This window comes from Pogoniulus pusillus, chromosome 32 (assembly GCF_015220805.1).
Source record: "Pogoniulus pusillus isolate bPogPus1 chromosome 32, bPogPus1.pri, whole genome shotgun sequence".
Taxonomy (NCBI): domain Eukaryota; kingdom Metazoa; phylum Chordata; class Aves; order Piciformes; family Lybiidae; genus Pogoniulus; species Pogoniulus pusillus.
The window spans coordinates 8,589,263-8,615,612 of NC_087295.1; the positions used below are offsets into that span (position 1 = coordinate 8,589,263).

The 26,350-nt window shown below is 43.7% G+C and overlaps 1 protein-coding gene across 12 annotated transcripts in view; it reads right to left on the minus strand.

The window, feature by feature from the left end:
* CNTNAP2 (contactin associated protein 2) overlaps positions 1-26,350 on the minus strand; it is a 1,124,907-nt gene that overhangs the window by 174,099 nt on the left and 924,458 nt on the right. For all 12 annotated transcript variants that reach the window (XR_010308041.1, XM_064169555.1, XM_064169553.1 and 9 more), the window contains one exon: positions 11,987-12,143. Coding sequence is in view for 11 of the 12 variants with exons in the window: in XM_064169555.1 (XP_064025625.1) it covers positions 11,987-12,143 (157 nt within the window). In the remaining variant the exon portion in view is untranslated. The remainder of the gene's footprint in view (positions 1-11,986; positions 12,144-26,350) is intronic.

The following is a 26,350-nucleotide window of genomic DNA, read 5'->3' on the forward strand; positions in this document are numbered from 1 at the left end:
AATAATCACAGCTGGAACACTCAGCTCCTGCAAGTGATGATGCTTCTGCCAGTATTTAAAGACTTTGCATATTAAGAGGGTGGAGAAAGTCTCTGAAGTTCTTCCCCACCAAAGAAAATCCCCTTAAGAGAATAAAGATTGAATTCAGAGTGTGTCCTATTCCTATTAATAGTCAAATGGGAGATGAATGAATCTGATCAAATCCTGTAATTATTACCAGGAGATATTGATGAAATCTCAGTGTAATTTTCTATTCCTAATTTCTTTTCCTATATATAATGGTCTGCAGAGTGCTTCAGGGTGCCTTTGAATGAAAGCAGCAGATATTAGTGGAAGATTTATCATTGTTTTGATTATGATCATCTACTTACTCCTTAGAAGCACTCCGTGGTATGGAAAGAAGCAATGCATTATGCATCTATCAGCAAATGACACAAAGTAAGGATAAGATTCTGTATTGCTATTAATTTGTTTATATAATCATTTCATACCACCAGGCTTCTGTTGCTGGTGTAATTTATTTTCTCCAGTTTTGTTAGACATTGCTTAAATATCAGTGCAGTCCTATGCAGGAAAACACATAAAGAATGTACCACAAGTAGGAAAAGAATTATTTTTATGAGATATGCTCACATGACCTGAGGAACTGGAATTGCTTTGAGAATACAAATAAAACACCTACTGAAATGAAACCACAGTGGTGAACATACACAATTTAATTAATAGTGGTTGAAAGAATACAAACTCCCAAGTATTCCTATTTCAAAGGTATGCCACAGTCAAGAATTTTCTTCTAATATCCATCCTAAACCTTCTCTGGTGCAACTTGAGGACATTTCCTCTCGGCCTGTCACTTGTTACTAGTGAGAACAGATCAACATCTATCTTGTTCCAACCTCCATCATCGGTCTGAGTAAGGTATAAAGCAGTTCAGTCCAACCAATATCTGTGAATTAACATCTGTAAAAAACATTGTGAAGGGCATAGCCATGCCAAGCATTGGTAGGGGCTGTTCAGTCTGGAGAAGAGGAGGCTCCCAGGAGACCTTATTGTGGCCTTTCAGTACCTGAAGGGGGTCGACAAAAAAGCTGGGGAGGGACTTTTCAGGATATCAGAGAGTGACAGGACCAGGGGGAATGGAGCAAAGATGGAGATGGGTAGGTTCAGCCTGGACGTGAGGAGGAAGTTGTTGAGCATGAGAGTGGTGAGAGGCTGGAATGGGCTGCCCAGGGAGGTAGTCGAGACCCCATCCCTGGAGCTGTTTAAGGCCAGGCTGGATGAGGCTCTGGCCAGCCTGATTTAGGGTAGGGTGTCTCTGGGCATGGCAGGGGGGTTGGAACTGGATGATCTTTGTGGTCTCTTCCAACCTGACTGATTCTATGGTTCTATTTTCACCCTTCCAAAAATAGGTGGCTAGATTTTTCTTTTAAAATACATATATTAGAACTGCTAAGAAGAGTTAATATTAGAGACAGTTTAACGAACAAACCCATTTTGGCACCAGCCTTAATGACATGGAAGCAAGTTACTTGCAAATAGGCAAGCTCTAATTAACAGGATTAAAAGCAGGGCAAACAAAAGGTAGGATTAAAGCAGAACTGGTTAGCTCTGGAAAGCTTTTGATAAAACTGTAGTGGGTTTTTTTCATGCATGTGACATGCAGCACAAAAGCCCTGCATTTACATTCACCCCATTCCCATGGCTCTGCTGTGCTCAGCAACTGTAAATTGCCACCAAGCCACTGTGGGTTGAAAACTGTAGAATCACAGAATCATGGAATGGTTTGAGTTGGAAGGGACCTTAAAGACCATCTAGTTCCAACCTCCCTGCCATGGGAGGGAACACAGGCTTTAATAGTGACTGCAAAATGAATACTTCAGGACATAGACAATCTACAATTAAAACCAACAACTAATAATAAAACACCTATTTAAAATAGGAAGTGAATAACAACTTGATTAAAACAACAGGAGCCTTCAAAAGACACTGCCTAAACATTTTGTAGCATGGCTGGGCACGTGGGAAGGAGCTGAACACCAGAAGATGCCTAATGCTGAATTTATAACATCATGGATTTGATGTGAGTAGCTTGCAGCTCTGTATCCTACCAACTATTCACAAGCCTTTGGATCAAGTCCTATCAAACCATCAGACCAAATGTGCTCCTGGCAGGATTTTTAAGGCACAAGGATCTGTATTGGAAGAAATATTAAAAATCTCAGAGCAGCAGTTCAGAGGCTTAATTCCTTGGGGTTCTTGACAACTTTGACAGTTTTATTTTGTATGACTGAAAGAGCTAAATAAAAATAATTGAGTATGGCAGGACAAAATAACAGATGGCCATGGTGAATGCTGACTTCAGCCTCTCTGTGCCTGGTGAGTTCAATAAGGTACTGAAGGGCATAACTCAGACTTGAATTGGGTCCAGAACACTTCAGGAGGTATAAGACTTAACTGCACCTCGCAAATGCCACTAAAACTCAAATGCATAACATCCACCACTGCTCCCACCTTTTCCCTGGCACTTGCTGTTCATCCTTACATCACAGCTATGCATACACCATACTGAAACAAAGAAAGGAAAGACAAATGACTGGAGAATTGGGATGGGACAAATTATCTAACCATGATTAATTACAAGTAAGTAGCAGTATGGAAAGCTTGGGGCATTCATTGGTTGTGCAACAAACACAAACCAAAAACCCCTGAAGCAGGAGGGAAGCATGAAGGGGAACTAAAATAAAACCACACCTGATCCACGACAATAGAAGAGTTTAGAGAATTTAAGCTTCTTTAATGAGCCTAAGTATGGGGGGGGAAGTAACAATCATTTTCTCTTGGTGTCAGAACATTTAGTGCTCAATTTGCTGGCTTTGTGAGAGGATGCTGGATTGCTCTGAGTGTTTATTATAGACAGCACAAGCAACTTTCTTCTTTAAAGAGAAATAAGGCACTGTGGATACAACAATAGTTCCCAGGCTAACAGCAATATTGCAGGGGACTTTTGCTTTTCTTTTCCTTTTCATTTTCCTATTTTTTTTTAACTTATTATCCTTTTTTATTTTCCTCTTTTTTTCCCCTTTTACTTTTGATCTTCTTTTATTATCTCCTTTCCTTTTCTCTTTTATTATCCTTTTTTTCTTTCCCTTTTTTTCTATTTACTTTTCTTTCTTATTTTCTTTCTCTTCCTTTCTATTTTTTATTATATTTTCCTTTCCTTTTTTTTTTATATTTTCTTTCTTTCTTTCTTTCTTTCTTTCTTTCTTTCTTTCTTTCTTTCTTTCTTTCTTTCTTTCTTTCTTTCTTTCTTTCTTTCTTTCTTTCTTTCTTTCTTTCTTTCTTTCTTTCTTTCTTTCTTTCTTTCTTTCTCTCTTTCTCTCTTTCTCTCTTTCTCTCTTTCTTTCTCTTTTCCTTTATCTTTTCCCTTTCCCCCTTTATTTTTGGTTATTTTTTCTTATCCCATTTTCTTTTACTATCTTTTTTCCTTCTTTTCTTCCCCTTGCCCTTTTTTTCTTATCTTTCTTTCTTTTTGTTTCTCCCCCCCCCCCCCCCATCAGGTCTTTTGCAGTGCTAAGAATCTGCTTGGCAAAATGAGCAAAGGACAAAGAACAATTCTTCCTCTAAATGCTGGGGTTTTGCAGCTACCTAGATGCTAAACTGATGGAATAACTTGATCAATGGCTCTGAAGAAATCTCCCCACCAAGTCTGGGATTTGACATAAAAACCATCTCTTAAGGGCTTTCAGTCTATGTCTTTGCTCTTTCCTCTTCCCTCCTCACCTCCTATACGATTACATCCTCTCTCCCCTTACACCTGTAGATACCTATTCTGGTCCACCAAAGAACAAGGAGTGAAACCAGATACATCTTTTGTTTACACTGGAGGCTCAATACCTTTGGCTTGGTGGGCTTCCTTATGATTGTTTCAGCTAAAATATGACTACTAACAGCAATAACAGTCACACCTGTGCTGTGGTCATCATCTACTCAGCAACACAGAGGTTGCCACAGAGTTCAGATGCCTTCCACACTGAGCTGCACTGATTCAGAACCAAACCACAATGTGAAAACATCAGGGAAGCCCTACAATTTCAGAAGAAAACCAAAGCACTCTTTTCAAGAGCTAAGCAGTGTCAGGTAGGGAGTGAAATATATTGGGCTGGTCAGCACTGAGGTGATTTCATCTTCGTAGCATTGCACTGAAGGCAGAGTAATTACTTTTGAGGCTTGCACACAAATAAAAGGAGGAGGAGGTGGAGAAAATGATTGGCAGCTGAAAGTTGTGCAGTGCACAGTGCTGCCTGTACTCTGCCCTTACCTGACAAGCTAGGATGGTAAGGTCACTCACTTTGAAGTTAAGACCATAAGCTTTTTACTCAGGCTAAAAATTCTGTGTGTTTCTAGGCAAGACACAGCAGAGGTTTTTTGGTCACTTGGTTTGTAAGCCACACTAATGATTAAACTTAAGGACACAAGAGAATGTAGTTATGCTGGGAATGTTATTTTATACCATCTGAATGGCAAGAAAAACGTTAATCATGTGTCTGCATTTTCACCTGCTCAATCATACACCTCTCACAAATTTCTGAGTACTCCAAAAATGATGAATCACAGAGCGAGCAGAATGAGATCTTTCCAGCAATACAAAGGTTGCTTTCAGCCCACTTGGAAAGTTGCCTGGCAGAAAAGGATCTGGGGGTGCTGGCTGACAGCCAGCTGAAGATGAGGCAGCAGTGTGCTCAGGTGGCCAAGAAGGCCAACAGCATCCTGGTGTGGATCAGAGTAGTGTGGCCAGCAGGATCAGGGAAGTGATTGTCTCCCTGGACACAGCACTGGAGAGGACTCACCTGGAGTACTCATGCACATCTCTAAGGAAGAAAGAGCAATCTGGGTGGTCCTCTGTTTGCCCAGGTACTAGACTAGACCAGCAAGTTGAGGACTAGGTGGTAGCAGTAGGGCCAATGACACCATGGCTAACTCTGGGCCAGCAGGTACTGCCTTCCAGTACAAATAACCAGTTGCCTCAACACCTTTTGTGCAAGAGATGCTATGCTCTTCAGCTGCCTTCAAACAGGCTTTTCAATCACGCACACCAGCCTTGTGTACATATTCCTGATGGTATGAATGCTGAGGCAAAACCAGCCTTTTTGTGTCTGCAGACAACCTTGTCTAACAGAGCCCTGGTCCATGGCTAGAGTCCTGTGGTGAAACTGAGACACAAGTACAGGAGCATTTCAAAGGTGCTACTTAGCACAACTGCAACATGACCAAGTGCTAAAGGGAGTTTCTCTCTCCACTGTATCATTTTCTGTAGCAGGACCAAGTGCTGGATGGAGTTTATCTCTCCACTATATCATTATCTGTAGCATGACCAAGTGCTGGATGGAGTTCACCTCTCCACTATGTAATTTCCATCTCCCAAACCTTTCATCTGTTGTTATCAGTAATAAAAACATATTTAGGCTTCTTTTGTGGGAGAAGCAAAAAAGAGGCAAGCACAGAGGACCAACACAAGGCATATAACTTTTCTAAAGAAGAATATATAGAACCAGTTATAAAAAAAAGAGGACAAAATTCACTTAAGGGGAAGAGATTCCACATTTTTTTATCATGTAAACTCTATTCCACAATTGCACACCAGTCACAGCTGGTGAGAAATGCAGAAAAGGAATCTTTTATGCCCAGTCCCTTTGCTCTTTTCACTACTGGATTATTTTTAATGGTCAAACTACAACTAGTAGGAATGAACCTCCTGGCTTCTGGCTGCTTTGCTGCTGCTGAAAGTTTCAGCTCAAACCTATACATCATTAAAAAAAACCAAAAACAACAAAAAACAACCCAGGAAAAAGTATTTCTTTTTGTATTAAATCTAACATTTCCTAATGTTTCAGTCTTTACTGTGCCTCTTCCTGCAGATTTTGGTTCTGTGCCATTATATGCTATTATAGTGTTCAGTTTTGATTGACTGGAATTACCTTGACAGTAGGTGGCAATGTCAACGTACAGAGGAGCTCCAAAAGGTAACCCTGAAAACCTACAAAACATCTGGATTTGTGAGGGCATAGCAGTCACAGGAGGTAATGAAAGTTGTCAGCTAAATTTCTCTGCCTTCACCCACAAAACGAGTTTAGTCCTCGAACATAACTAAAATTAAGTGTTGCTATTTCACAGAACCAGACAATGAGAGAAGTTGGAAGTGACCTCTGGAGACCACCTATCCAACCCCTCTGCTAAAGCAGGGTCACCAAGAGCAGGTTACCCAGGATCACAATATCCTGGTTAGTTTAGAGTCTCTCCACAACCTCTCTAGGCAGTCTGCTCCAGGGCTCCAGCATCCTCAGAGCAAAGAAAGCTTTTGCAGCAACGACATGGACTTCACTTAAGAAGCAGGCTCTGGTTTAGGTGATGTGTGAAGATGCACATAAGTTTGGATTGTGTGTCTGCTGTTTCCTCCCAGCAGCCACCACTTAGCTTGCCCACACTCCAGGCTTGGACAACCAACACGTCAGACACGTGCTAAATAAACAGCTCTGCAAGTTACAGCATGACCTTTCCTTTTCCTTCAGACAGACACAGCTTAAAGTTCAGGACAAGTGATGGGTCCTGCACTTAGGTCACAAAACCTCCACAAAGGCTCCAGGCTTCAGGCAGAGTGGCTGGAAAGCTGCCCAGTAGAGGAAAATCTGGGGGTGTTGATCAGCAGCCAGCTGAACATGAGCCAGCATGTGCTGAGGTGGGCAAGAAAGCCAAAAGCATCCTGGCTTGGATCAGCTATAGTGTGACCAGTAGGACCAGGGAAGGGACTGTTCCCTTGGACCCAGTACTCATGAGGTCATCCAGAGTCTCAAGTTCAGTTTTGGGCCCTTCACTATAAGAAAGACATTGAGGTGTTGGAGCAGATCCAGAGAAGGGCAATAAAGCCAGTGAAGGGTCTGGAAAGAGGTCTGGTGAGAAGCAGCTGAGGTAACTGGGGTTGCTTTGTGTGGAGGAAAGGAGGCTGAGGGGAGGAGACATTCTGGCTGAGTACAGCTCCCTGAAAGGAGGCTGGGCTGAGGTAGGTGTTGGTCTTTTCTCACAAGTACCAAGTGACAGGATCAGAAGTAGCAGCTTCAAGTTGTGCCAGGGAAGGTTTAGGTTGAAAATCAGGAAAAAAAGCCTCTCTTTCCTGAAAGAGTGGTTGAGCAGTGGAACAGGCTGCACAGCAAGGTGGTGGAGTCACTGTCCCTGCAGCTGTTCAAAACACATGAGGACATGGCACACTAGGACATGATGTAGCGGGCATGGTGGTGTCAGGCTGGTGGTTGGGCTTAGTGATTTTGAGGATCTTTTCCAACCTTAATGATTCTATGAAAGTTGCTCAGTGAACTTTTAGAAAGCACGAATAGAAAATCTCTCCAGACTTAAGGTATTTCAAGGCCATGGTGCAAGCCAGTCCCTGGGAGAAGGTGACACTGCAACTGAGTCCATAATTAACACCTCTGGTTAGGTCCTTACACAACATTACTCATACACTTGATTAAAAAAAACATCAAACCAAACACAACATTTAGGAAACTGAAATACTTCAGCCTGCTGAGAGCTTTAATTTGTCCCCTGTACTTATCACTAGTCCTTGACTGGTCACTGATTATTATTGCTTGCAGGGAGCTCCAGCATTACTCAGCACAGACATGTGCTAGCTTGAAGCTAGCTAGAATGTTTTAGTAAGAAGGATTGGATCACAGGCTGTGAAAGAGAAACAATGGTGATGTCTACTTCACTCATAGGCTTGCTGAGAGGTATAAGAGCAAGAATCCAAACACAAATGAGGGAGTTGCTCTTTGTCCGGGCTCTGGGCTGCATTTCTCTCTAACCTCATCCTCTGTCTCTCTGATCAACCCCCTTTCTTCCTAACCCCCCATGCCAATCCTCCATTCTTCCTTGGGGCATAAGGCAACGTCTGGGGTAAGGTAGGGGAGTGATAGAAGGTGGAAGGGTGGTTGGGAGCCCCTCCTGGGGACTCAGGTTTCTGGGAGGGCTGTTGTGTGTCTGTATTACCTTTTACCTTGTCTATTTCTGTCCATAACTGTATATAGTGTAACTATCTGCTTGGATATTGTGCTAGCTGTAAATAATTACAAGCTTCATTCAAATTTCCAGAGCCAGCTGAGTCTAGTCTGGGTGATTTCCAAAGTGTGTGGGGGAACACCCAAACCACCACAAGAAGGCAGACAGTACTCATTGAGTAAAACACTGCTCACTACCCTAATTTACTCTCATGCTTCAATATGTTGGACCCTGTTTTACATTTCATGTGTATCTCAGCTCTTTCCATGAAGACTGCATTTTCTCATTGGATTTTCTACTGTGCTTATTACTACAGGAGATGATTGCTTCGTAAATCTACCTATCTTTGCAATACCTCTCCTAGGTGACTATTTGGCATCATCATTCCCATTCTACAGATTGGATGTTAAGGCTGAACAATGTTAAGGTTAAAAGCACACAGATGTTTTTAGTGCTCAATCTGAGATGCCTACAGGCATTTATTTTTATTTTCCCAGTACTTAACTTCTGGGTTTCCAGTTAGGTACTGGGAAAATTACAGCTGCCCTAATGACTGCTCTGTGAAGGAATGGCTGATGAAATTTGGCAAGCTTCATGCAGAAATCTGATTCCAGAGGCAGAGTTAGAATCCAGCTCTCCAGAGGAGCATTCTCCTGCCTTTGCTATGAGATTGCTCATCAAACTGCAGTTCCTTTCTTCATCTCTAACACAATATCTAACTTCTAAAATAAAAACTGTGGACAATATTCTACTTATGCTACATTATTCTCACTCAGCCTGACTCATCAAGTCTGGAAATCTCCTTCCTAACTGTCCTAATAGCTTCCTCACCCTAAGGAAAGGCATTCTCCTTGGTCTTTTCTTCCCAAGTGCGTTTCTCCCAGGGAATGAGTAATGGGACAAGAGGAAATAGCCTCCAGTTCCACCAGAGGAGGTTGTACATAGGAAGAAAACAATTATTGAGTGAACACTGCTTATTTTAAACCATCATCTGTGATTCTCAGCAAAGCCACAAGAGCTCAGAAGTCAACATTCTTCCCCTTGGTTTAAGAGAGAACAGGCAACATATGGTAGGTACAATTAGTCATGGGTAAACAGCCAGTGCCTCAAGCAATGAAAACTCTGCCATAAATGTAATAATTATTACAATATCTTCCTTTTATTGTTGCCATTTTGACACAGAACCAAACCTACCTCTCTCCTGCCACACTGCTCTAGTGCCTACGCTGGAGGCAGAGTCCTCTTGACTTCCCTTTCTTCCATCCCTACAATCCCAGCTCTGCTTTGTGACTCTAGTGCTGATCTCTCTATCATTGTGGTGTTCCATGGTTTACTCCATAGCACAGCTTCCACTGTACTGTCCTACCAATGTCCAAGCTTAGAATGGCTCAGAAAACCAGAGTGGCAGTGGTTGGAAGGGACTCCTGAAGGTCACCTGGTCTACCTCCCTTGCTAGAGCAGGATTATCTAGATGAAGCAATTGCATCCTGGAAGATTTCCTTTATTCCTCTAATTGTGCATTTTTCATACCTCATTCTTACAGATGACACCTAACTGGGAGAAGCAGATGATGTGTCAGAGGCTTGTGATGCCATCCAGAAGGACCTTGACAAGCCAGAGAAATATGGAGTGCCACAGGGAAAAGTGTGAAGTCCTGCACCTGGAGAAAACCTCATGCAGTTATATGCTAGGGTCCACTCAGCTGGGAAGTAAATTTGCCCTGGGGATCCTGGTGGACACGGAGTTGGATGTGAATCAATAATGTGTCCTTGTGGCTAAGAAAGCCAATGGTGCTAGTCAAAGGATTACCAGCAAGACAAGGGAGATGAGACTTCCCTTCTACTCAGCACTGGTGATGCCACCTTTGCAGTTTTGTGTCCAGTTCTGGGGTTGAAAGAACAGGAGAGAGATGGATGCACTGGAGAGAGTCCAGTGAAGTGCCTTGAAGGTAATTATGGGATTGGAGCTGGGTCTGTTCAGGTTGGAGAAGAGAAAGCTCAGGGGAATCTCACTGACATCTAGAAATACGTGAAGGAAGGTGCAAAGGGGATGGAGCCAAACTCTTTTCCAAGGTACCCAGTGACAAAGGCAGAGGCAATGGGAGCAAACTGAAACGCGGGAGGTGCTTGCGGCACATGAGGAACAAACTCTTACTGTGAGGGTGACTGAGCACCATCCCAGGCAGAGTCTCCATTCTTTGAGATATTAAAAAGCCATCTAGGCACCATCCCAGGCAACTGGCTCTAGGAGGCTCTGTTTGAGCAGGGAATTTGGATTAGGTGACCTGTGAGGCAGGTACCTTGCAACCTCAACTACTGTGTGGTTCTCTGACTCTCCCTATTCTTTAAATCCCTGTCAGACCACTGGAGTTTGTGAGCTCAATATTCATTAACAACTGCATGAGTTTCCAAAGTAACACAAAATATGAGTCACTACTGAATCAATTCTGAACAGGCTGCTATTGGTGGGAAAAGTGGTCATAAAGGTATGGTAGCAGCTGGGCACTGAACATCATCAACCATGTAAAACATGCTGCTGCTGAATGGATTTAAACTCACATCTAGTATCTCACAGCAGATTGCCTCCATTACCAGGCTCTAAAGTACTCTTGGGTAGGACTTCCTCAGTCCTTCTGTCAAAAATCTTTCAACCTGGGATGTATCAACAACTATTAAAGAAGAACTTAGAGGCAATTCTCATTGTCTCATCCCAAACATGCTACAGGGTTGTACTCTCACCCAACAAGCCAAAGACTATTTTAATTACCTCCTGCAAAGTGCAACATCTTCCTCTGAAATACAGAGCTCATTCCATAACACTATTTAAGCTTACCTCATAACATATTTTTCTCACAAATTATGGATAATGAGGGCTGGTGTCACTTGATGGGTGATTTTAGTCATAACACAGTGGTTTGGAAGAGACCTCTGGAGATCATCCAGTTCCATCACCCCTCGGTAAGCAGGGACATCCCCCACTGGATCAGGTTGCTCAGTGCCCCATCAAGCCAGACCTTGAATTTCAACTGGTATCACCCACATTTTGTAGGCAAATGGAGCCCTCTCTGCCAGAAAGACATGGAGGTGCTGGAGCAGCTACAGAGAAGGGTAGAGAAGCTGGCAAAGAATCTGGAGAATAGGTCTTATGGGGAGTAGCAGAGAGCACTGGGATTGTGTGTTCTGGAGAAAGGGAGGCTGAGGTGAGACTTTCTCACTCTCTACAACTCCCTGAAAAGAAATATGGGTGGTGTTGGTCTCTTCTGCCTAGTAACAAGCAACAGGATGAGAGGAAACCGCTGCAAGTTGCACCAGTGGAGATTTAGGTTGGATATTGGAACAAACTTCCTCACTAAATGGGCTCTCAAACGCTGGGACAGGCTCCCCAGGTGGGTGGCTGAATCCCCATCCCTGAAGGTGTTTAAAAGAGGCAGAGATGTGGTGACGAGACACATCTAGAGATGTGGTAGAGCTAGAGAATGATTGGACCCAATGATCTTAAAGGTCTTTTCCAACCAAAGCAATTCTATGATTCTATAAACAGTTCTCTAAAAAGGATTTCTGGGGAAAAAGAGTGAAGTTGCAGAGTTAAAAGTAAATGCTCTGCTGTAAGGGAAGTTGTGTGTTCAGCTGAAATGCTGGCTTTCCTATTACCATTTGACTATGCATTTTTAGCACTCCTTTCTATAGCTGAGCTGACTTACAAACAAAAAATGTCCTCCTCGTACTGACAGTGAGTGAAAGAGAAATGAAGAGATGAGCAGATAACACTGCAGGAGAGATCGCAGATAACATTGCAGGAGGGATCACACACAGAATATTTTTGCCTTCGTTCTTTGGTAAGAAAAGGAATACAAACCCAAGATACACTTAGAATAAATGCAGTGCTGTAAAAATTAAGAGGCTGTGGCCATTCTCACCCCCTCCTCTTGCAAGCCACTTACCATTGCTTATAGTCAGCATCGCAGTTGCAGTAGTACTTGGGGTCAGTACAGTTGCGTTCGATGCCGCAGGCACATTTTTGAATGCCAGGTCCCGATCCGCCCCAATAGTAGTGCTTCTCATTGGCTTTTCCAACCCACCAGGTATAGGGATTTCCTTCTGCAAGGAAGGAAAACACAAGGTTAGGATGCAACAAAGAGGTAGAGCTCCACAACACATCAGCTGGCTAAAGTATTTCATATGCAATGGACAACAGGCCAGCGCTTCCTGGCAAACAAATGTCTTCATTCACATTGAGCAAGACAAAGGACCCTGCCAGGTAATCAAACCTCTTCTCTTTTCTGTACTCCCATAATTTCTAACAGTTGATATTATTATTGCCATTACAGTGCTCTTTGTTTAGCCTTTTAATTGTTCTCAGTTTGTAGCAGGAGAGCACATGGGCACATCATTATTTTCAATCCCTTTCAAATCCACATGGTCAGATATCAGATGAATTATTCAATCAGTGATCACAAATGCTGCACAGAAAGATGCATTCACTTTCTCCTCTTCTTATTTTTTTTACTCCTTTCCAAATAACAGCTTTTAATTGGAAGCTAATCCAGCTTCAGTGGAAAACAAACATTTTCACCACGCTTTCACCAGCCGCTCCAAAGCAAAGCTATAAAGAGATGTTATCTAATTCCAAAAGCAGCATCTGCAGTTTATGAGAACACATCATTTATTTATTTATTTATATTATTTAATACTTGAAGAAAAGTTATCTGGCATTTGATTTGATCATATTTGGTGTTAGGTCAGCACTTTGATATCTTCACATATGGCTTTTAGTTTATTTCTAATGAATTTTGGACTCTTATGTGTAAATAAATAAAGACAAGTCCCTCCCATCTCTTTTTCTTCTCATTTCAGAAAATATCCCTGACAAAAAGTTTCTTTCTACACCTCCAATTCAGCAAGACACTTGTATATGAACTTAACTTCAAACCCACGTGAACAACTCAATCCCTCTCAGTGAAATGATTTTTCACATGCACAAAATATGATTGAGGTATTGAAACAGGCTGACCAGGGAAGTGGTGGAGTCACCATCCCTGAAGGTGTAGCCATGGCACTCTGGGACATGTTCTAGTGGTCATGGAGGTTACATTAATGGTCAGTCTTTTCCAGCCTTAATGATTCTTTAGCTCAATTCAGCCTTTAGTAATGTTTTGTTCAAATGTCTTTTTATCTTGCCTAATCTGCTGCTGCTCTTTCCTCATCAGGGGTTGGAAGGGACACAAAGAGATCACTGAGTCCAACCCCTCTGCCAGAGCAGGACCATACAATCTAGCTCAGGTCACAGAGGAATGCATCCAGATGGGCATTGAATATCTCCCAAGAAAGGAGACACCACAACCTCTCTGGGGAGGCTGTTCCAGTGCTCTGTGATCCTTACAGTAAAGAAGTTCCCCCTTGTGTTGAGGTGGAACCTCCTGTGATGGAGCTTACACCCACTGCTCCTTGTCCTATCACAGGGACTAAGTAAGCAGAGCCTGTTCCTCCCTCCTGACCCCCAGCCCTCAGATATTTATAGATCTACTAAATCCCCTCTCAGTTTTCTCTTCTCCAGAACAAAAGGTCCCAGGTCCTTCAGCCTCTCCTCATAAGCCATGCCCTCCAGTGTCCTAATCTTCCTTGTAGCCCTCTGCTGGATCTTCTCCAGCAGATCCCTGTCCCTCTTCAACTGGGGAGCCCAAAACTGAAAGCAGTATTCAAGATGAAGTCTCACCAGGGCAGAGTAGAGGGAAAGGAGAACCTCCCTTGATCTGCTGGACACACTGCTCCTAGTACACCCCAGGATCCCATTGGCCTTCTTGGCCACAAGGGCACATTGCTGTCCCATGGTTAACTTCTTATCCACCAGCACTGGAACAGGTTGCCCAGAGAAGCTGTGGAGGCTCCAAGCCTGGAAATGTTCAAGAGCAGGACCTTCACCTGGTCAAATAGGAGGTGTCCCTGCCCATAGTAGGTGTTTGAAACTAGATGATCTTAAAGCTCCTCCCAACCAATTCTATGAGTCTCTAGCAGACAGTTTAGTTGTCATAGTTTTGTCTTGTGCATCCCACCTACACATCTCAAAAGCCTGCATCTGCAATCCTAAAAGCAGCCAGCTCACAATTAGGTTTTATCATCTAGACTATAAATCCACTTATCCCAGACATATGTTGAAAGCAATTCACAGAAGTTTAATTAAAGGAAATGACATTCCAGAGACAGAGTGAGTAAGCAAATATTTGCATGTGTGAAAACACCATCAAGCCTCTAAAAGAAACAGCTCTCTGAAAACTCTTGGGTTGAGAATTGCTAAACACCATATAAAATAACTGCACTGAATAAAGTAATGAGAAATATTGGAGGCAGAGGAAGGTTGTTATTAGATGTCACCATGCTAGGCAGTGGGACTGTTCAGCTCTAGTGCTAAAGCAATGGGTATGGTAATCACATGGCTTGACTGGGTCCATGCTGGGAGCAGTGCCTGTCAATATCTGCACTGATGATACAGACACTGGGATCCACTGCTCCCTCTGCAAGCCTGCAGATGACTCTAAGCTGAGTGGTATGGTTGATATGCTAGAAGGATGAGATGGGTGCCATCCAGAGGGATCTGGACAAGCTGGAGAAGTGGGCCCAGGTGAACCTCAATAAGGTCAAGTGTGATCTCTTGCACTTGGGTTGAGACAATCCCCATTATCAATTCAGGCTGAGAGAGGACGTGATAAAGAGCAGCCCTGCAGAAAAGGACTTGTGGATACCGGTAGATAAAAAGATGGACATTAACCAGCAATGTGTCCAGAGCAAAAATGTCCTAGGCTGCATCAAAAGAAGCATGGACAACAGGTTGAGAGAGGTGATTCTGCCACTCTGCTCTGGTGAGACCTCTCCTGGAGTACTGTGTCCCTACTGGAAGCTCCCAACACAAGAAGGACATCAACCTGCTGCAGTGGGTCCAGAGGAGGCCACAAAAATCATTGGAGAGTTGAAGCACCTCCCCTATGAAGACAAGCTGAGAGAATTTGGGATGTTCAGTCCGTAGAAGAGAAGGCTCCAGGGAGAGATTACAGCTACATTTCAGTACCAGAAAGAGTCACAGGAGGCCTGGAGGAGAGCTGTTGATCTTATGAAGATAGGCTGAGAGAGTTGGGGTTGTTCAGCTTGGAGAAGAGAAGGCTCTGGGGAGCCTTTATAGTAGCCCTTCAGTACCCAAAGGGGTATCCAAGAAAGATGGGAAGGGACTCTATACAAGACCATGCAGCAATAGGACAAGGGACAACGGTTTTAACTAGAGCAGAATAAGACCATAGAATCAACCAGGTTGGAAGAGACCTCCAAGATCATGCAGTCCAACCTAGCATCCAGCCTTAGCCAGTCAACCAGACCATGGCACTAAATGCCCCATCCAGTCCCCTCCCGAACACCTCCAGGGATGGCGACTCCACCACCTCCCTGGGCAGCCCATTCCAATGCCAATCACTCTCTCTGGCAACAACTTCCTCCTAACATCCAGCCTATGCTTCCCCTGGCACAACTTGAGACTGTGTCCCCTTGTTCTGTTGCTGGTTGCCTGGCAGAAGAGACCAACCCCCACCTGGCTATAACCTCCCTTCAGGTAGTTGTAGACAGCAAGGAGGTTTTGATAGACTTTGATAGACCATTAGGAAGAAGTTCTTTACTAGGAGAGTGGTTAGACATCGGAACAGGTTTCCCAAGGAGGTAGTGGAGGCCCCATCCCAGGAAACATTCAAAGTCAGGCTTGATGAGGCTCTGAGCAACCTGATCAAGTTGAGGATGTCCCTGCTTACTGCAAGGGGATTGAACTAGCTGCCCTTTAAAGGTCCCTTCCATCCCCAATGCGTTCTATGATTCTAAAATCTAAATTGATCAGTTTAACTTGATTGTGATGGAAGTGCTGTGAGTTAGAAGAATATGCCATAGGAATGCTGCATCAGCATTTCCAGCCTCCAGTGCTATCAGAGTATGCAGCCCTGGCTTCCAGAAGCTCATTTAATAAGTATGTAAATGTTATCTCTCCACAGTGAATGATGGAATTACGTTTATTGATACAGGACCCAACCACAGCAAGAATTACATTTGAAGTTCCTACTGTATTATGGTTTCCCTTCTTATCTTTGAAGTTAGTTTTTATGCTCCAGTGCAAATTGATGCACTTTTGACTGTTAGTAAAGATTCTCTTTGTTTACACAAACCCTTCCTGTCAAGTGAAAGGTTGTAAGATCCAGTCAGGAAGCTTCTCACCAGGAAGCAGAACTGCTAATTAAAGCACTGGGAGAAAAAAAAAACCAAAATGCTTACAATTGGCAAAAAGAGTTTAAAAATTCATAAACAGGTAAAAATGATGAAAGCAGAGGAGAGTGACTGCAGAATCACAGCCCAGCCTGAAGGGTGTCACAGCCCACAGTGACAGGTGTCACAGCTCACAGTGATGGGTGTTGTGGACCATGACAGATAAAATAAGGGCATGTTTTGACTCTTTCAAAGGACAAATGGCATCCAGTTTTAAACCCAGGATGCATTCTAATTAGCTGGTCTCCACATCTGTATTTTTCAGCATGTGTATCCATTAGCTAAGGATCTTACCCCCCTGGATGCATGCTGCTTCATCCTGAAGCAAAGATCTCAGTCCACGAGTGCATGCAGGAAGATACTGACATGTATGATTAGCTGCCTAGGAAGACCAAGGAGGGAACATATGATTTTAGGGAGTCTGCATGCAGTACATATTCTGTTAGCCATCCCCACAACCAGCACTGCCTGCATGGACACCATCAACAGTCTGTAATTTCCCAGCATATTGTGCCTGCAGCAGAAGGCTGAAACATGAGGATGTTTCCTCTTGTCCTCTTGCTAGATACTGGGGGACCAGCCCTCGCCTGGATCAAACCTCCTTTCAGGGAGTTAGAGGTCTACTTTGTCTCCCTTCAGCCTCCTCTTTTCCAGATTAAACAACCCCAGTTACTCCAGCTGCTCCTCACAAGACCTTTCTCCAGATCCTTCACTGCCCTTCTCTGGACACACTTCAGCAACAAAATGTTCTTCACACGAGGGACCCAAAAGAGAGTCCTGTGCTCGAGGTGTGGCCTCACCAGTGCTGAGTCCAGGGGGATGATCACTTCTCTGATACAGATGGCCACACTATTGCTGATACAAGCCAGGATGCTGTTAGCCCTCTTGATTACCTGAGTACTAGATTCAGTTGCAGGCTCCCCAGTTTAAGAGATACAAAGAACAACTAGAAAGAGTCCAGTGGAGACCACAGAGATGCTGAGGACTGGAGCATCTCTGAGGAGAAGATGCTGGTCCTAGGGCAGTTTAGCTTGGAGAAGAGCTACCTGAGAGAGGATCTTCTCAATGCTAAAGGGTGGGAGGCAAGAGGATGGGGGCAGGCTCTTTTAAGAGGTGTCCAGAAACAGGACAAGAGGCAGCCAGCACAAACTAGAATGCAGGAGGTCCCACTTCAACCTAGGGAAGAACTTCTGTCCTAGCTCTGAGAACTTTTTTGTATTCTCACAGATCTCAGAGTGCCATAAAAAAGTGATTCCTTTTTCATTGCATGAATGTATCTTTGTGTGAACCATTTCATTTAATATGAAAACATAACCAAAGTTAATGTACTATGAACAGAACTCTTAACAGTCAATAATATATTTATCTCCTACACAGCCAAGCAGCCTCAAAGTGTCTAACTTCTGAAAGCACACTTTATACTGCCCTGAGCCTTTACTAAAATCAGTTGGGTTTAGTATTTTTAAATGCAACTCATTCATTAGAGTAGAATTTACTTTCCACATTTTAGGTCTGTTATTTCAAAGGTGTTCAGTAGCAGTAACTGAAGCTCCAGTACTGAGAGAACTCAGATTAGGGAGCTTCTCAATCTATGACTCCCTGAAAGGAGATTGGAGCCAGGTAGGTGCTGGTCTCTTCTCTCTAGTAACAAGTGGTAGGACAAGTGCAAATGGCCTCAAGTTGCACCAGGGAAGGTTTAGGTTGGATATTAGAAGAAACTTCTTGACTGAAAGGGTTCTCAAATGCTGGAATAAGCTCCCCAGGAAGGTGGTTGAATCCCCATCCCTGGAGGTGTTTAAACATTGTAGAGATATGGTGCTGAGGGGAATGATCTGGCACCAGACTCGGTAGAACTGAATAATGGTTGGACTTTGAGATCTTTCCCCATCTAAATGATTCTATCATCTTCTCCCCATAGCAAGCTTTGCTTCATTCTCTTCACTCTTCCCAGGTTGGATGAGGCTCTGGCCAGCCTGATCTAGGGTAGGGTGTCCCTGCACATGGCAGTGGGGGTTGGACTCTATGATCTCCTTCGGTGCCTTCCAATCCCTAATATCCCGTGATCCTTTTTAGAGCTAGAGTCTGCCAAACCAGAGTGACTCTCACGGCTACTGAAGGAAGACTGCAAGTGTGCTGCTTCTGCAACTTCTCAGATCAAAGGAGGAGCAGTGGTCACTGTCCCAGGCTTCCAGGATATTTTTTTCCCTTGGTTCTCTACCCCAAGGGAAGAACACCAACAGAAATTAACCTTGGCAGCACTGCTAAAGACACAGCCTGTCTTGCTCAGAGTTCTGTGCCTGACAACAGGCAATCTTTCAGGCAAACCCCCTCAGTTTGGTTATTATTTGCAGCTGATGACCTTCACACTCCCCCAGCATTCAATCACTGTGTTAAGGGTGCATTTCTGCCTATTCCTTTGGAGGTCTGTTTGCAGGTCCACTTCTCATCAATTAGATCAACTCCTTGATGAACCTTTACATTCTGCCTGCCTCTTGTGGTGAATCGAAGTAAGCTACAGCTTGCTCTCAATAGGGATTTATCCTGCATCTGCCCATCAGGAAACTTTTGTGACCTTTTGAAACCTCAGGGAATGGTAGACAAAGAAAGGACAAAATCACCTGTAAACTGAAGCCAATGGATCAGTACTTCTTTAAACAAGGTGAAATTGTTCACCAGGGACACTGCCTAACTTTAACAGATGCATTTAGGGGTTCCTCTGCAAGAAATGAGGTGCTAATTTACTGGACTGGGTAGCTTTGATTTTTTAAGGGAAGTGGAGGGGGTGGTGGAATGTCATTCCAGTTATCCATTAATACCACAGATTCCCTAATAAACACTTCTGAAGAGATGTTTTTGTTCAGTTTTTCACTTCTTAATGGAGCAGAATAAAGCAGCACAACTTGAATGAATTTCTCTGTTCTTGCTATAGGCAGAACAGGATTGTAGAATCACAGAGAGGTTTGAGTTGGAAGGGATCTTAAGCCTGTAATTCCAACCCACCGCCATGGGCAGGGACACCTTTCACTAGACCAGGTTGCTTAAGGCCCCATCCAACCTATGTGCACTTCCAGGCTTGGAGTCTCCACAGCTTCCCTGGGCAGCCTGTTCCAGTGCCTCACCACCCTCATGAGGAAGAATGCCCTCCTAATGTCTTCTCCAAGTAGAACTTCTTCCACTTTGAAGCCATCACCCCTCATCGGGTCACCACATGCCTGTGTCTAAAGTCCCTCTGTCTCTTCTACAGCCTCCCCATCAAACACTGACAGGCTGCTCTAAGGTTTGCCTAGAGCCTTCTCCAGGCTGAACAACCCCAACTCTCTCAGCCTGACTTCACAGCAGAGGCGCTCCAGCACTTTGGTCACGTTGGCAGCCCTGCTCTGGACCCACTCTAACAGCCCCACATCTTTCTTGTGCCAATAACATTGTTATCACAAGCAGAAATGAAAGTTATTTCACAGGGATAATACAGACGATGAAATTAAAGACCAAACTTATATATATTCTTTCCATGTGCATTTTGCATTAAGCTACAGTATAACAGACTGTACCTTTAGCCTCACACAAGGGTAACTTGATTTTAGGTCATGGTTCATTAGAGCCTGTGCAGGAATTCTATTTGATACTGCATGGAAGAAAGAAGCTCTGAAAGAATAATTCTGTCACTGTTTATAAAGTTCAGCATGCTAATGTGGCTGTGCGCTTCACGGCTTTCACCTTGCTTCTTATTGCCAGCTCTTTCTCTTTCCCCCACCAGCAGTACCTATTCCTTTCAGGTCAAATCATTTTTATGAACATTGTGAGCCATCTATCTCAGCTTTTGAAGACTTAATATTTGGAAAAACTAAGCAAATGTGGTTTGATGTCACTCATGCATTAAGTACATCCACATGTTTCAATTTAGGATTCTAAAAGTCAAGGGAGTCAAAGCTGGGTAGGCTTTGCTGACCTAGTTTATTTTGTGCTGATTTGATTTTGCTCATCTTTATTATTATGTCTGTACTTAGGACCAATATGAAGCTGAAGAGGCAATTTGCAGGTTTGCTGCCCCTGCTTCCTATCTTAGACTGAATGTGCAGCTGCTGAGGAGTACCGTGGCAACAGCAGACACTCCCAAGTGCAGACGCTCAGCCGTAGAGCAGATTCTGCTCCTGCTCGCACCCCGAGTGGACTGTGAGCAAGCTGGGTCACTTTATGTGATCACCTAGAAGGCTGAATTGTTTGAAACTGAGAGAACAGAGCTGAAAAATGAGTCTGGCTGCTGGGTCAGATTGCAATGAAAGTACCTGCGCAGAGAGTGACCTCTTAAGTGAAGCCCCTAATAACAATTCATAGATAATATCTGTATGAGATTGTTTTTCTCCCCTCTGTTGTGCTGTGCAGTAAAGCACATGAATTTAATATGACATTTTTAAGTCAAGTAAACACACAGAATGCCAGCATGGTGGGAGTTGGAAGGGACCTATGGAGGTGTAGTCCAACCCCCTGCTAAAGCAGGGTCACCCCTAGCTGGATGCCCAGGATCGGAATGTCCAGGTGGTTTGGAATCTCCCCAGAGAAGGAGACTCCACAACCTCTCTGGGTAGCCTGCTCCAGGGCTTCTATGCTCCAGTTTGTGTCTGTAACCTCTTGCCCTGTCACTGGGCACCACTGAAAAAAAGACTGACCCCATCCTCATGATATTCCTATGCTGCTATTGTCATTTTGTTAACAGACAAATCAATCTCCTTTGCAACCAAGGAGGAAAGGTACAAGTAGTCCTTAGTGTTTATGAAAGGCTGTTCCCATCAGTGGTTGTCATTGTATTAACGACTAAGAGACTACTCAAACCATTCTGGCAACACAAATGGGGCATTTGAGCAGATAGCAAACTCGGGGCAGAAAAAAAGAGATTCAAAACCAAATCAACAAAAGGAAAATCACAAAAAAAGAAAGCTTGGCCATTTCAGAAAACTAAGGTCATCTAATTTAGAGATGCTTGTGTGTTAATGGCAATATGGAATCTTTAAGGTTGGAAAAGACCTCAAAAACCCATCAAGTCCAACTGCCAGCCCAACACCACCATGCTCACTAAACCATGCCCTCAAGTTCAATGTCCAGACATTTTTTGAACACCGAAGGGACAGTGACTCCACCACCTCCCTGGGCAGCCTGTTCCACTGCCTGGCCACTCTTTCAGGAAAGGCATTTTTCCTAATATCCAACCTAAACCTCTCCTGCTGCAACTTGAGGCCATTTCCTCTTGTCCTAAAACTTTGTAATTTATGATAACTTTCCATCCTGTAGGTACTTGTGTCTGGTTTGATTCCTTTTTCCACAGTGATAGTATCTAGACATGCTTTTTTGTTGTTGTTGTTACTTTCCCTTTTCCATTGCTAGCCTGGAGCATTCATTTTCTTCGTAAGCTCACTAAGGTGGTTGGTCTGTTTGACAGTACTACTTATTTGCAAGACCTGTGTAAAGTGTGTGAAAATTCAAAATTTAAAGTCTGCCCAGGAGCAAGACCCTCAAATGTGATTTCTCAGCACGCTTGTTAATGTAAGAATTAATAAGGTTTGATGTCTAAACTCTTGGCCAAGACATTTTAATGCAACCAACACTCAGAAAGAGGTTTTGGATACTTTCCCCTTTTAAACATACTCAGAATTCTGCCTTACTTTGAAAATAATCCAGAAAGGAACAATGCTGTTAAGATTTTAATAGATGACGAAGAAAAGCATGTGAAAATCCTTGCAAAAAGCATGCAAAATACCACCTTTAAATATCCAAAAGAACATTTTCTATTAGCTTTGTCCCAAATCTCAACAAAGTGAACATAACACATCCTATTCACTGCTTCCTTAAGAGCATCTCGCCATTCATTGCTGTCTTTCTATTCCATGGCCATGAAGTAGTACTTAGGACAAGAGCAAATGGCTTCAAGTCACACCAGGCAAGCTTTAGGTTGGATATTAGAAGAAACTTCTTCACTAGGAGGATTCTCAAAGCCTGGAAGACTCCCCAGGGTGCTGGCTGAATCCCCATCCCTGGAGGTGTTTCAAGGACATGGAGATGTGGTACTGAAAGATATGGTTGAGCACCAGACACGACACAGTGAGATAATCATAGAATTACAGAATGTATTTTGATGGAAGGCACCTTTAATGGTTACACCTCATGACCTTACAGTTTTTTCCATATGAAATGATTCTCTGATTCTATTCAGCAATGGAGATAAGGGTAATCATCTCCATAAACCAAACTAGAAGAGCTTCCACAGCCTTCAGTGCTGGGAACTAGACGATGTTTTAATGCCCAGTCAGGAGCCCTGGCACTTATGCTGGAGGAAAAGATTCCTGTTATTAGTCCTCACCATATTTCTTGGGCTTCCATTATGTTTTGGTTCACAATGATAGGCTGAACTGACAATAGCCTAAATTTTCTTGTCTATGTCCAGTAAAGGCAGACAAAAAGGGAACCTGCTCAAATGATGGAGACACAAAATGACTGCCTGCTTATTGGTGCTCACATCTCACTGATGACTGCTGCTGTGTTCTTTACTACATGAAAAGGTTCTTCTGTGGAGCCTGTTCCAGTCTTTGAGAAGCCTTTCAGTCAAGAAGTTCATTCTAAAATCCCATTTAAATACATAGGGCCAAGGGTTAACAAAAAGCTACAGGCTCATGCTTCCTGGGAGCTGCCACAGAATTCTAGAAGCATTTAGATTGGTATAGATCTTTAGGATTATCAAGTCCAACCGTTAATAGAGCACTGCCACATCCTCCACCAAACCATGCAGATCCACAAATGGCAGGCAAAGATGAGCTGTCTTTTAGAATTAGTCACTTACAGAAAAGATCCAGAGAAAGCACTGTCATGCTGGTGTCCAGCAGCATCTCAGGAAAAAGCTGACAGCTTTATTTTGCAATTGGAGAGATTTGCTCTTCCCCTCAGCTCCTGGAGAGCTAGTACATCACAAATTATTTTTTTCCCCTTGTCAGGACACGCATTCCAAGCTGCAACACTACTAGCCAAGCCTGACTTGTTATTTTTCTTGCAATCAAGTCTCAGTGGTGAGATTTAGCTGGCAAAAGCAGCTGTCTGATGTCCTCATACTCTGCTGTTTGCTGGGTCTTGAAGTGAATACATTATGAAGCCACCAGTCCCCACCGCTTTTAATAGCAAAGTGCGCCAGGCTTGCACAGCGTTGCAATTAACCGTGTCCTGTAAATTGGCTGCATCATTTAAGGGCAAAGAACAGTGTCTCTGCTTAAGGGAATGCTTAATGGGGAAAGCCAAAGTCCTTTTAAAACAGTAACATGTCATTCAAAGATGAAAAGCTCATTTACATACACGAGTATTCTACAGAAAGACTTCACAATCATTTTTACTACCTGCACTGAACAAGGAGGTTATGGTGTCTGGTCTAAGAGGAGAACACACAGGATGTCTAAATCACAGTTAGAAAGTCAAACTGCAGGATAAACAGACTTTTCACAACTAGAGCCACCCCTGGAAGCTCAGGTGGGAGCAACAGCCAAGCTGGGGAAGTCCTTGCACCAGCTCCCCTTGACGTTCACCCAGCCAGGTCACTGTAAAATGCACATTTCCATGTCCTGGTCTTGCAAAGAACAGATTAATAGAAAAGCAAAGGACTCCATGGTTTGGTTAAAGGGAAGAATGTCTTTTTGTGATCAGTTCATAAAGTTCTCTCTACCCAACCTTGATAGATAAGTAAACAGCACATAGATAAGAGCACACCCATTACCACTGATACTTTGTGAGCTAATGCAACTGATGCCCCTGAATTATTTAACTTCTTAAAAAGGACATTAACCCTCCCAGAAACTCACTGATGATGTTCCAGCAGTAAGGAGATGCATCTGGTACTTTTATCGCAGCCTATAGGAGGCTACAAAGATGCTGAGGGGACTGGAGTACATCTGCAGAGAAGAGGCTGACAGACCTGGGCCTGGAGAAGAGCAGCCTGAGAGGGGATCTTCTCAATTATCATCAACAGCTGAAGGGCAAGGGTCAAGGAGATCCAGCCAGACCTTTTTCAGTGGTGCCCACTGATAGGACAAGGGGAAATGGGCATAAAGAAGAAAGAAAGGTTTCACCTAAACAGAAGGAAAAACTCTTCTGATGCTGGAGCACTGGAGCTAGCTGCCCAGAGAGGTTGTGGAGTCTCTTTCTCTGGAGAGATTCTAAACTTGCTTGGACATTGTGGTCCTGAGCAAGCTGCTGTGAGTGACCCTGCATTAGCAGAGGGTTGGGCTAGATGACCTTTAGAGATCCCTTCCAAACTTCACCATGCATGGTATTCTATGATGTTTGCTTGGCACACACACACAGATGCCCTCAGTTTATATATAGAAGAGGTAACATTCTTGTTGTGTACCTACACCACTCAGCACAGAGGGTCTTGCTGGTCCATTTAATCTGATCTGCAGCAATCACAGCCTGCATGGAACTAAATATGACAACTTCTTAAGAGCTGATACCATTATTTTGTTCACAAATGAACTACAGCTAACAAGATCCCAAGATAAATTAAGCTATGCCCCCGCAGAGTAGAATGGATGAAAGCTTTTTCTGCAAGGGCTCTTTCCTCGGAGGTTCCATCCCTCCTCTCAAGCATTTCTCCTTTCAGACTGCTGCTCCCTGCCCCCAGGCACGACCCTGCAGTAGCTGAAGTTGACAGAAAAAAACCTGCAAGAGTCACAAGGACTTCAGGCTTCCTCCACCCATGAGAACTTAATATCTGGCACTTCATATGGAACATGGACCATGACCCAACTGAAAATTGGTTTCAGGGAGCACAAGGGTTTTCTGTTGTTGATGAGACTGCTGCTGCAGCAGCTGCTGCTGCTGTGGATTTTCTTTCCCCACTGACTAGTGAGGAACCCCAAACCAATCTGCTTTACTTCTTCCTTCTCATTGTGCTGTATTGAGAGCCATGAATTCTTGATAATAACACTGACATTCCTATGGCAGATCAGAAAAATGGTCTCTATTTTCTCTCTCTCTTTTTTTTTCCAGTGACACTGTGCTGAGGAACAGTTCTGAAGGCACAGCCAGCATTAACATAAGAGTTACAAACATCAGCCTGTTTGCATGGTGGCATCGCTGCTCCTAAAGTGCCCACCATGTCAAACCTGGAAGGTGGCCAGTGAGGCAAACCATGTATTACCATGGCTTGCAGTGTGCTGTGTTCCATACAGCAGCAATGGATTTCAAATGAGGAACAAATGACCTGATGAGCCTCAGCACAGAGGCTTACAGCAGGCTCAGTCCCAAGCATATTCAAATTGAAATAAAGGAAGCTACACTACACAAAACCCCCATCATTCTGGGACCAATAAAGATTAAAGCTAGAGTTCCAAACCCAAGCCATCTGTTAAGCAAGGGCCATTTGAGACAGCTATGGGACATGTCAAAGAATAATTCTCTGGTCACAATGTGTTTTCACTCCTTCCATGTTTCTATACTCCTAATACTTCCATTTCACACAGCCTGTGCAGTCTGGAAGTTGTTAGAGACTGTTAGATCCTCTTACTAACAATCAGAGAAACAGTCAAATAACCTTTTAAAGAGTAAAGTGAATCTCAGTAAGTTCAATAAGGGCACTCATAGAGGCCTGCACCTGGGGAAAAATGATGACCTGCACAAGTAAAGGTAAGAAATTGACCTGCTAGAAGGCAGCTCTGTGGAGAGGGACCTTGGAATGCTGCTGGACAAGCAGCTCACCACAAGTCAGCAGTGTGTTTCTGTGGCCAAGAAGGCCAGTGCTCTTTTGAGGTTCCTTAAGAAGGGTATGGCCATCAGATCAAGTGAGGTTCTCCTCCTCTTCTTCTCTGCCCCAGTGAGGCCACACCTGGAGCACTGGGTCCAGTTGCAGGCACCCCAGTTTAAAAGACAGGGTACTACTGAAGAGAGTGCAACAGAGGCTCCAGAGATGCTGAGAGCACTGTCTCTGTGAGGAGGAGAGACTGAGAGCCCTGGAGATGCTTAGCTTCAAGAAGAGCAGACTGAGAGGACAT